Below are 11471 nucleotides of genomic sequence, written 5' to 3'. Positions count from 1 at the left end.
TGCTCTGCGGGGTGTGGGGCTGCTCTGCGGGGTGTGGGGCTGCTCTGTGGGGTACGGGGCTGCTCTGTGGGGTTGGGGGCTGCTCTGTGGGGTTGGGGGCTGCTCTGTGGGGTTTGGGGCTGCTCTGTGGGGTGTGGGGCCTGCGGGGCTCTCGATGCCTTGGAGGGACTGGAGATGCCAGGTGCTGTGCTCGTGCTGCCTGCGTCTCCCCTGGGCTGGGACAAAGCGGAGGCTGCTGTGGGGGCAGGTCACAGCCCCATGGGCGCCTGAGCAAGACCAGTCAATACATCTTTTCTCTGGGGGCCGGAGGGGGTCTGGGATGAGGACTCTGAGCAGGGGCTGTAGCTCAGGGACCTCGACGCCCACCACCCCAGCCAGGCTGAATGTGTGGTTGATAGTGGGGAACGTCAGCAGCCAGGCTGGCTGTGTGTCCCCACTGCGGGGCCTGGTGACCGCATGTCACTCCTTCTACTCCCCGCAGTAACCGTGTGACCGGCGTGTACGAGCTCAGCCTGTGCCACGTGGCTGACGCGGGCAGCCCAGGTAGGTATCTGCCCTGCTCTCACTGGGTGTGTTCCTGGCCTGTTCGACCTCTGCCCACTCGGGGTGACCACAGCTAAGCTGCCACTTGCAGGGGATCCCTCACAGAACACAGGCTCTCACCTTGTGGCTTCTGGATTGTTCCACGATGGGAAGAGAGTGAGGGAGGAGAGTCAGGCCTGCTGGCTTCCTCGGGTTCCCAAGGCACAGCCAAGATGGCCATGGGACTCCGGGCTGGACAGCTTCCTCTGGAGGGGGCCTGCATGGCTCTTTGGGCCCCAGGGTGGACCAAGGACCAGGGGAAACTCATCTTCACCCCAGAGGGGAGGCAGTTGCAAAGGCGGGCAGACCTCTAGGGTGGGTGGGAGGAGCAGCCGCCCGTCAGGTCGGGATGGGGTGTCCGCATCCTCTGTGCAGGGATGCAGCGCCGGCGCCGGCGAGTCCTGGACACGTCTGTGGCCTATGTCCGGGGAGAGGAGAACCTGGCAGGCTGGAGGCCCCGGAGCGACAGTCTCATTCTGGACCACCAGTGGGAGCTGGAGAAGCTGAGCCTCCTGCAGGAGGTGAGGCAGCCTCAGAGGATGAGGCCTGCATGGTCGTGCCCATGTGGCTTTGTCTGCAGCCACGAGGAGAGGGCCCAGTGCCTGGTGCCCACTGGGGGGCAGCAAGCCCGTCGGGAATCACAGCCACCTGCAGGAGGAGCATGTGATGCTCCAGCGTGCCCCGCGGAGCTGCGTGGCGCATGACAGAGACACGGCCAGTGTAGCACAGAGGCACGCTCTGGAGTTAGCCGAGGGAGACTCTCAGGCATATAGACAGAGGCCAGAAAGGGACCCGGAAGGAAAGTCACAGGGCCGGGCTGCCCTCTGTGGCTTTGATCAGGAAAACCAACATGCAGCATCTAGGCGCTGCCTCGGGCCGAGTGTGTGTGACATGTGATGCGAGACGTGTGAGATACGTGAGGCCAGGGCTGTGCCCACCCCTCAGCCCTCTCCCGAGGCCTCCAGCACTGCAGGGCAGCACAGCCCTGCCCCACAACCTGGCGCGTGAGATGCATGTGTCTGAGAGGGAGCAGCTTGCTTGCTGGCCATGAAGGCGGCAGGGCTGGGGTGGGGGCTGAGTGCTGCCAACCCTGGAGCACCAGGATCTGTTCCGTCATTTCACAGCTGAGGGCCAACAGTCTCCAGTCTTAGCCCAGGGGAAGGGGGGGCTCTCCAGGGGTCTGCCCAGAGGGTCATGCTGCTGCTGAGGCTGAGCCCAGCTCCAGAGGTCACCCCTGAAGTGCAGCAGGTAAGGCCTTGTGTCCTGTCGGAAGGTGGAGAAGACCAGGCACTACCTGCTCCTGCGGGAGAAGCTGGAGACCACCCAGCGGCCTATCCCAGAGGTACTGTCCCCGGCCTTCAGCGAGGACTCTGAGTCCCACGGCTCCTCCAGCGCCTCCTCCCCGCTCTCGACTGAGGGCCGCCCATCACCTCTGGAGGCTCCCAACGAGAGACAGCGGGAGCTGGCTGTCAAGGTGGGTCCAGCTAGTGGGCAGCACAGCCGTAGCCCCAGGCCCTCAAGGGCCCTGAGTCATTCCTGGGCAACTCCAGCAACCCAGCCTTGCCCATGGCTGCTCTGGTTAGCACCACAAGGAGCTAGGAGCTCGAAGGGTCCCTAGGGTCCCCTTGCCTGCTGACTCCACCCCACCTACACTGAAAGTTGGGTGCCTTTGGCAGCCTCCCTTCCCAAGCGATGATTCGCTCTCTCTTGAATACCTGTGCTGATGGGGAGCTGACCACTTCCACCCACAAGTGGCTCTTTTGGCGGCTCAACGGGCCTCTGGGGAGGCCTCCCATGCTGGAGGCAGCACTGCCTCTGGCCCTCACACCAGGCCCTGAGCCTGAACCTGACCCTGGGAGGCTTCCTGGGCTCACCCAGTGACGGGCGCGGTGGAAGTGCTGTCCACCTTGACCCACTGTGCTGTGGTGTCGGAACCCACCTGAGTCTGGGGAAGGGTGGGTAGAAGAGCCTGCAAGGCTGGCTGAGCAGCGTCCCTGGAGGCCTGGCCCCTGACCACGTGTGTGCTCTGTCCACAGTGCTTGCGCCTGCTCACGCACACGTTCAACAGAGAGTACACACACAGCCACGTCTGCGTCAGTGCCAGCGAGAGCAAGGTGGGTGTGGAGGGGCTACACCAGGCTGCCCTGCGGGGCTCGGGCCCCCGTAGGCAGTGGTCCCTGAGGAAGACTCCCATTCTGAGTGGGAAAAGGCAGTTAAGAGTTTCCTAGGAACACATCTCAGTGCAGAGAGACACCTCATAGCTAAGTGGCTGGTTTCCCTGGGTCAGCCTGGAGTCCATGGGAGGTGGGGACATGAGTGAGGGGCCGGGTGGGTCCTGTGACCTGGGACGCACCCATGTGCTTGCAGGCTTTTGCTGTTTTCCTGGCCCCCACCCCATCTGGCCGTCACACTGTGGCCTCTGGCCAAGCCCCCACTTGGCTGTCCCTCCTCCTCCTGCGACCGACCCCGCCCCATAACCTGGGAAATTGCCACTGTGCTGCATCCAGCCCCGGCCCACGGCCTTCCTTGCCCCCATGGCATCACCCAGCGCCACCTCATGCTGGCACGGGCAGGAGGCAGCAGGGCAGAGCTTACCCAGCCCACTCCTCGAGGCATTGGCGGGGTGGCTGACTGGGTCAGGTCAGAGCCTGAAGTGCTGGGAGGGGCTGGCCAGGGGCCGCAGGGGCTGAAGGGGGCCAGGGGTCTTGAGCTGGCCAACTTTGAGCCAAGGCTGCTGGTAGGAGGGGTGGGGTGCCCTGAGCAGCAGGTGCGGGATAAACACAGGCACAGGGAGCAGCGCCTGCGGAGGCCGGAGACCCCACTTCCCTGTGTGCCCTGAAAAATACCTTCTCTCCTCCGCAGCTCTCTGAGATGTCTGTCACCCTGCTCCGGGACCCATCGATGTCCCCTCTAGGGGCAGCCACTCTCACCCCCTCCTCCACTTGCCCCTCTCTGGTTGAAGGGCGGTACGGTGCCACTGACCTGAGGTGAGTGAGCTCTAGGCTCCCGGAGAGGCTTCTGGCACCACGGCCGACCCATGGCAATGGCCATGACTCGGGCACAGAGAGCACAGAACGGGGGGCCCCAATGGCCAAGTGTCTCAGGATGGCCGCAGGCTGAGGGAAGGGCTGGAGAAGTGGAGTCTGCAGCCCTCTCAGAGGGCACCTGCCAGCTCCATCCTAGTGTGTGTGTTCTCTTCCCTGAAGAAGACCAGAAATGCCTGGAAAACAAGCTAAAGCTCCCTTTTCCTGAGACAGTGCTTATAAAATAATGGAAAAAGAAAAGGTTATGAAAGAGGGCATGAGCGCTGTTAGGGTCAGTGTTGCGGAGGGAACACCTGGCCCCTGCAGGTCCGCATTTGGAAGAGACCCCATATGAACCCCTTATGTCCGATTCGTAGGCAGGCAGATGGTTTTCACTCTTGTTTTAAAATGCCTTAAGGGTTCCAAATTTTCACTTAAAAAAGAAAGACAGTGGCGTCAGCTGGCCTTGTCTTCTGCAGGCCTCCTTGACCACCAGGTCAAGTCATGTGGGGCCTGGCCCATGGAGGGGGCCCATACGGGAGGCCAGCTGTGCCCTCTGCTCCAGCGGCTCCTTAGAACCTCGTGTCACCTTCAGTCTAATTGTGGAGATAAAGAGATGCTGGGCTTGCTTTCACAGGGTGGAGGTGGGGGCAGGAGAGCCACTGGGAGAAAGGCATGGAGTGGGGCCCTCCCTGGCTGGGGCCCTGAGGTTCCTGGGGGACCCTCCCCACCAAGCCCAGCACTTCCTGGAATCGGGCACAAGCTTGGCTGTCCTGGTGGACAGGCCCCAGGAGCTCCCACTGTGGGCACAGCTGGGGAGACCCCACGAAGGTGCCCTACTGCGGCTCTGAGGAGGGTGAAGCCTGGGGGGAGATGGCCCTAGGCCCAGGGAGGCCTGCAGTGTGCAGCACTTCCTTCTGCTTCCCAGGACCCCACAGCCCTGCTCCCGGCCAGCCAGCCCAGAGCCTGAGCTGCTGCCAGAGGCCGACTCCAAGAAGCTCCCTTCCCCTGCCCGGGCAACAGAGACAGACAAGGAGCCCCAGCGCCTGCTGGTCCCTGACATCCAGGAGATCCGAGTCAGGTATGTGGGGCCTCCCTGGAAAGCACCGCCATCAGCTCTGTGCTGACAGGGGACAGGCAGGCCACCCTGATCCCCATACTCGGGGTGCAGGTCCCAAGTATGGGACCCTCATACTTGGGGAGACAGGCAGGTTGCCCGACCCCCATACTGGAGGTTCAGGCAGGCTGCCGCTAACCCACATGCAGGGGCAGCTCCATGCTGGGAGGTCAGGCAGGCCCCTGGGACCCACATGCCTGGGCTGGGAACCAGCACAGAGCACAGGGGAGTGGGTGGGGTCAGAGCCAAGGCCCAGGTGGGGAACTCATCGTCACGGGGCACGTGTGGCAGCCTTGTAGCAACTTTAGCTTTTTTCTTTAAGGTTTTCCATTTTATGGGGGGAAACTGAGGCCCAGACCTGGGTGGGTGGTCTGGTCTCCGGCCTGCTGGGTCGGGGTTCTGCCAGGTGCCCTTCGATGCCTCGACCCACTTTCTGGCTGGGGAGGTGGGTGGCACTGCTGCGTCCCAGCTCTGGGTGGTGGATGGTGAGTGCCCAAGTCAGCCGCCACGCCCACTGAGGGCCCCAGCAAGCAGCTCTCTGCCCTCAGCCCGATCGTCTCCAAGAAGGGGTACCTGCACTTCCTGGAGCCGCACACGTCGGGCTGGGCCAGGCGCTTCGTGGTGGTGCGGCGCCCCTACGCCTACATGTACAACAGCGACAAGGACACCGTGGAGCGGTTCGTGCTCAACCTGGCCACCGCCCAGGTGGAGTACAGCGAAGACCAGCAGGCTATGCTCAAGGTGCGGCTGGACCCAGCTTAGGCTCGGGCACCGGGAACCCCAGCAGGGCAGGAGCTAAGCCGCCGCCCTCTGCAGCCCTGCGTTGGAGCAGGAGGCCCTTCTGCTCACCCCAGACTCTGGCCCTCCATCCTGTTCCACAGAGGCCGGGCTCAGGGACTCAGCCTCAGGCCTCTGCCTGCCCATAGGGCGCATGCTCCTGGTGACAGCTAGTGGGGATGGGCTCCAGTCAGGGCAAGCATTAGTATTCTCCTGTGTGATGGCCGCAGCCATGCTCCCTCCTCTGGAGTCACCCAAGGTGGTGGCACCAGCTCTGCAGAAATGGGAGAGCCTCTACAGGGCTCAAAGAAGCCCTCCTACCCCCACTCTGCCTGGCCCCTCCAGCTGAAATGGTCCTGGACAAGTTCAGGAGCCCAGACTCCTTCAGGCTGGCTGGAGGAGAAGTTTCTGGCCATGTGGAGGTGGCCCCAGTGTCTACGAGATGGTTTTTGGATTCCCTGTGGTGGAGGTGGGTGGTGTGGACCCACATCTGGACCAGCAACCCAGCCAGGGTCCCAGGGAGCAGGGGCCATGTGGGGCAGGCATGTCCCGTGGGGATGCAGAGCAGTGGTGAGGGTGTCCTGGGACCACCGGCTGCAGACGCGTCCAGAAGGCAGTCACAGCCCTGGCTGGGTCAGCCTTTCCCTCTGTGTCCCCTCCCTGGGACTTTCCTGGCGGTGCCCCTTCCCTGCCTGCCTGGGCCCTGGGGAGCAGGAGGGTGGTGTGCTGACCACACGGCCTGGCACCTCCTCACCAGCATCCTCCTTCTGCAGACACCCAACACGTTCGCGGTGTGCACGGAACACCGTGGCATCCTGCTGCAGGCCGCCAGTGACAAGGACATGCACGACTGGCTGTACGCCTTCAACCCCCTCCTGGCTGGAACCATACGGTAGGGCCGCCTGCAGGGTGAGGTCGCTACCACGGGGGTCCTGCCCTCAACCAGCTCCTGGTCAGGACCATTTGGTAGGGCCTGGCTGCAGGATGAGACTGCTCTCCCGGGGGTCCTGCCCTCAATCCCCTCCTGGCAGGGACCATTCAGTAGGGCCAGCTGCAGGATGTGGTTGCTCTGCCGGGGGTCCTGCCTGCAAGGCCGCCTGGGGAAGCAGTGCGGCCAGGGGAAGGCGGTGCGGCCTGCCCTCGCTTGTGTGGGCTGGGGACACCCTTAGGGCTGTTAACACTCCCTGAGTCGTGGCTTTTTGTGGAGTGATAAATCCCAGGCCATACTTTCAAAATTACATCCTCACCCAGTGGCCTTGGCATTGGGGAACCGTGTGCCCTGGGGCAGGCTGCAGAAGGAGCCGGTCCCTCCCACAGCAGGGATGTGAAAAGCAGGGTGCAGGAGGGGACGGGTGGGCTGAGTCCTACACGCTGGAAGCAGAGATTCAGTCCCTTCTCCAGGTGGTAAGGGAACCAGTGGAGACATGGGGTCTGTGGCTGCCCCTCACGGCTGCCTGCCTGCGGAGGGTGTGGATATGGCCTGCAGGTGTTCCTGGCCTGACCACGCCGCCTCTCCCAACTCTCCTGCAGGTCCAAGCTCTCCAGAAGGAGGTCTGCCCAGATGCGGGTCTGAACCCGAGCCCTCCCATGACAGCCGACAAGCCCAGCCCATCCCCACCCTTGTCCTCGTCTGTCCTGTCACCTGCTACCCGGCCCCTCTCCTGCCAGACAGCCCACGACCCCATGGGTCGACCCCCCAGGGGACACCCATGCCAGGCCCGGGGACCTGTGCCACACGACCAGCTGTGCTCCCAGCAGAGGCTGCACGTGTCGGTTCTTCTTGCATAATGTGCTCTGGTGGAACAAGCTGGGAGGGGCTGGGGGGGGTCCAAGGGCACAGGTCATGGGGTTCTTGCTGCCGTTCTAATATTTTTTTAAGCATAGACAGACTTATAATTAATATACGTTAGTTAGTGACATTGAAACGGCCAACTCGGAAATTAACTATAAGACTTGTTCTATTTATAAGTATTTATTTCTAATGCCTCCACATAGCCCTGTAATATTCAGATGGAACCCCCAAACACCTCCACCCCGTTTGTTCCCATGTGTGTCTCCCAAACCTGCTAGGGACAGGCAGGGCAGGGCAGGGACACCTTGGAAGGCCACAGTGAGGAGCTGCCTGGACCAGTGGGGCACCTTGGGGCTGGCACACGGGTGCATCACCTGGGCCCCAGGCTTCTCCATAGCCACATGGGTCCTGGGTGTATGTGAGGGAGGGTGGGGGGTCTTCTGGGGCCTGAAGTGTGAGCGGCATGGAGGGTGGTGTGAGTTCCTCTGGTGGGAGGTAGAACACACATCTCTTCTGGGCAGCCACCTGAGATGTGACTCTGAGAAGAGTTCCGGCAGCTTCCCCCAGGAAAGGGTTTGGGGTGACACTCGGCTCTAGCTCTGAGATGAGGCAGACAACACCCAGGCTGTGATCTGTCCTGGGCGGGGACCGGGAGGGAGCAGGGTCGGGATCACCCGCCAGTGTGCAAACTATGGGGCTGTGTGCTGTCCGCGGACCATCAGGGAAGGGTGCTGGGTTGAGACCAGGATGTCAGGGAAGGTCGGAATTCAGGGTGACGGTCTAGGTGTTGGGGCTATGGTGCAGCCTCTTCAGCTGCGGTAAGAAATGGAGTGAGCTCAAGGTAGCTTCTGGGAAGAAATTTTGCCACTAGCAGGTTTCTTACAAAGACTTTCCTCTCTTTGTTGCCAGGGCAGAGTTTCTGTGAGTCCCACTGAGAAAATCCATGGGGTGGGGTGTCCCGGTCGGTGGGTAACAGAGGGCGGCTGGCTCAGTGGTTACTGTCTTTAAGGAGCTCTCCCTTCTGCATCTGGAGTGTCCCTTTGTTCTTGTCCCATTTCACCCCCTCTGCAGACACCAGTGTCCCAGGGGCACCCAGGACAGCATGGGCCAGTCCCAAGTTGAGAGTCTGGTCATAGGAGTCATGTCCAGAGGCCTAGGGAGGTTTTAGGGCCCTCCCCACCCACACCCAGAGGTCGATGTGGGCTCTTTTTAGCTCAAGGAAAGACAGTAGCCAAGCAACAGAGCCCCTCTCCCGCCATGGCCCACGGGAGCAGTTACGTCGGGTCGGGCGCTCCAGACCTAGGGCCAGGTGTTCTGGCACCGCCCAGCACTTTCACCAGATCCTGCTTCCTGGAGTGGGGGAGACGCTGCACCCCACTGGCTCCGAGGCTCCTGCCCTCCCAGGCTGCCCCACGTGATGATGACATGAGCCTCAGAGACCCCGATCCCATGCTGGGGAGAGACAGCGGATCGGGAGTGGGGGAGCATGGGCCTTCTACACCACATGGCAAGGTTCTGGTGTGAGATTTTCCTCTGCGAAGGTTGTTCGGGCCCCTGAAGTTCCACCTCAGAGAGTGGGGTGCAGGGCAGGCGGGCCGGGGCCCACGCTGGCTGCAGTCTCTGTGGCTGCCTGCCTGGGACAGCCTGTTTGGGAGCTGGGACCGTGGGCTTGCCTTTTCGTACCTGGGCTCAGGTGCGGTGTAGCCACCGCCGCCCTCATCCCCTGCCTGGGAGGCTCTCCCAGGGGCTGATGAGGGGCTTCTGTGAGGAAGAATCAGGGCTCAGGAAGCCATGCCTGGGAGGGCAGGACACAGGACACAGCAGTTTTCTTTGGAAATCTCCCAGGTGAGTGAGGATTCACATCCCAGAATAAAATTCAGCAGCCAGGTGGCCTGTGCTCCCCATGGGTGTCCTCTGGGGGCATTGGGCCAAGATGCAGAGAGGAGAGAATGCAGAACAGTTTCTTGCAGAAGCACCCGGGGTTGCTCCGGCATCCAGGGCTGCCCGGAGGCAGGAAGGAGAGGCAGGGGCAGAACACGCTGGTCTGAGATGAGTCAGAGCCCCACGGGCCCCAGGCAGGCTAGAGGAGGTGCAGGCCCTGCCACGGCCCACTCAGGTCAGCCAGCCTGAGGCTGCGGCCTCCAAAGTGGGTGGCCCCCAGGTCGCAGGTGTCTGAGGCCAGCCAACCTGCAGAGCACTTGCGGCATGGATGGGCTGAGGGGAGGAGCCTGGGAGCTGCCTAAATTCAGAAGCCTCCACTGCCATGGAGGCTGCCTGGCTGTGTCCTCTCGGCCAGGTGCCGTCTTGGCCTTGGCTAGGACCCAGGGCCACGCCGCAGCCCCCGTCGACTCCCTCCTTCCAGGCCTGCTCTAGTGAGGAGTGCCTGAGCCAGGGCCCAGAAACCCAGAGGGGCATGGTGAGAGGAGGCCGCCTGAGTCAGGAAACCTGGCTTTTTGAAGTCCTCTCTGCCAGAAACCACTTAGGGATCACGTTAGCTGACTTCCTTGAGCTCCCCAAGACTCAGTTTCCACATCTGTGAGGTGGAGGGCTGGTGTGGAGGTGCTCACGGGGTGCAGTGATCAGGAGACAGTCAGGCCCAGCGTGGCTGCTGGTTCCTGCTAAGTGGGGAAGGTGAGATCTGGAAAGCCGTCTCCCTCAGATGGCTTCATCTAAAGCTTTATACTGCCGAGTCTGGGGGCTTGTTTTGGTTTGGGGGCAGCCATCCTCCAGAAAGGGGGAGCTCCTTCTGCTGCGGCTCCAGATAGAGGGGGATGCTGGGCTCCAGGCCGACCAGCACTTGGGCTCTGATGAGACCCGGTCAGTGCCCCGGGGTGCCAAGTCCAAGGCCTCCCACTGAGAGTCATCCCTGGGAAGATGCCAATGTTTCATTCACCAGCTGCACAGGCACAAACTCTCCCACCCTGGACGGCTGTGATGAGGTGGCCTCCTTGTCAACCCTGGTCCCTGGAGTCCCCTGCACCTGGGGCCCGGTGGGGCTGATGTCACAGGTGTTTGCTGTGCTGCTGCACTGGTCCTATGCCAGCCACACCCGTGTGGGGACCGCGGAAGGCACACTCCGTCACCCCTGGGGCCGGGCCGTGCGGTCCCCCAGATGGACAGCAGCTGTGGTGACCTGCGTTTCTCCCTGGGCCTGTGCTTCCTGTAGTTAGTCCGTCCCCTGGTTCCCCTGTGGCTCAGAGGCCGCGTCCCTGACTTGTACATATGTGATTGCTGTGGGCACACCCCAGACCCCGTATCATAGCCGCCGTCCCGATGTCACGACGCTCGTCCCGATGTCTTACACCCGAGTGTTAGCCCTAGGTTCCTGTACTGTGTGTGCACTTGAGGCTCTGTCCAATTAAGAAATAAACGTGGCTCTTACCCAACACTTCCGTGGGCTCTGCTGTGGTTTTATTTGCATGTTAGGTGTGTTGGGGGGGCCCCGAGAAATGGTTGCAGGTGGTCCAGAGACAGTGCCCCTCCCCCAGTGATGAGGCCTGGAGGGGCTGGCTCTCAAGGTGGGCATGGGGAGGTGGTAGGGAAGGCGTCAAAGACTTGAATGTACACAGGGTGCTGGTCTTGGAAGATCAACTTCCACCTGCCTCCCTCCATGACCGGCTGCCCCCTGTAAACCAGCCCCGGGTGCTTCCCCAGGGACACAGCACCTACCACCCTCATGCCAGGCCACTGCACCCATCCCAGGCAGCCTCTGGGGCTTGGACCTTTCAGAGCCTCTAGTCCATGGGGTCTGCGCCTGGGCCCAGATCCTCAGAGCCTCCTGGAGTTCTGGAGGCCAGGCCATCACACACGAGGGCCTTGGTCTTGTCTAAGGCATGGCTGCAGTTTGGGGACCAGCGTCCGGACCAGCGTCCCACTGGTGGCTGATGGGAGGATGGGGTGACAGCCGTGCACTTCGGGGGCTCTGGGCAGGGCCCCCCAGTCCTCAGGAGCCCTTAGGCCCTCCAGAGACGAGTGGCTTTATGTCACAGGTGACAGCCATCTCCAGGACATCGAGCGAGGGTGGCACCTGCTCAGAAGACTGCTCCTCAGTGGGCTTGGAAGGTGGACCTTGCTGGCTGGCATGGGGGCTCCGGGGCCCGGTGTGGGACACCCTCTGGCTACAGGTGGGAGGGGCTGTGTCAGGGCTGACATAGACACCGTTCGGCCCATGCGGACTCCT

The 11471-nt window shown here is 62.3% G+C and overlaps 1 protein-coding gene across 5 annotated transcripts in view; it reads left to right on the top strand.

The window, feature by feature from the left end:
- Nucleotides 1-10680, top strand: part of KIF1A (kinesin family member 1A) — a 115375-nt gene extending 104695 nt beyond the window's left edge. For all 5 annotated transcript variants that reach the window (XM_026449061.2, XM_026449056.1, XM_026449060.2 and 2 more), the window contains 9 exons: nucleotides 482-543; nucleotides 958-1103; nucleotides 1856-2056; nucleotides 2619-2696; nucleotides 3445-3569; nucleotides 4534-4686; nucleotides 5271-5463; nucleotides 6273-6391; nucleotides 7030-10680. In XM_026449061.2, the coding sequence (XP_026304846.1) occupies nucleotides 482-543; nucleotides 958-1103; nucleotides 1856-2056; nucleotides 2619-2696; nucleotides 3445-3569; nucleotides 4534-4686; nucleotides 5271-5463; nucleotides 6273-6391; nucleotides 7030-7072 (1120 nt within the window). In that variant the 3' untranslated portion in view covers nucleotides 7073-10680. The remainder of the gene's footprint in view (nucleotides 1-481; nucleotides 544-957; nucleotides 1104-1855; nucleotides 2057-2618; nucleotides 2697-3444; nucleotides 3570-4533; nucleotides 4687-5270; nucleotides 5464-6272; nucleotides 6392-7029) is intronic.
- The last annotated feature ends 791 nt before the right edge of the window (nucleotides 10681-11471 follow it).

The sequence above is a fragment of the Piliocolobus tephrosceles genome, chromosome 11, assembly GCF_002776525.5.
Source record: "Piliocolobus tephrosceles isolate RC106 chromosome 11, ASM277652v3, whole genome shotgun sequence".
NCBI lineage: Eukaryota > Metazoa > Chordata > Mammalia > Primates > Cercopithecidae > Piliocolobus > Piliocolobus tephrosceles.
The sequence above is the reverse complement of the archived record's forward strand: the minus strand, read 5'-3'. Positions and strand labels throughout refer to the sequence as shown.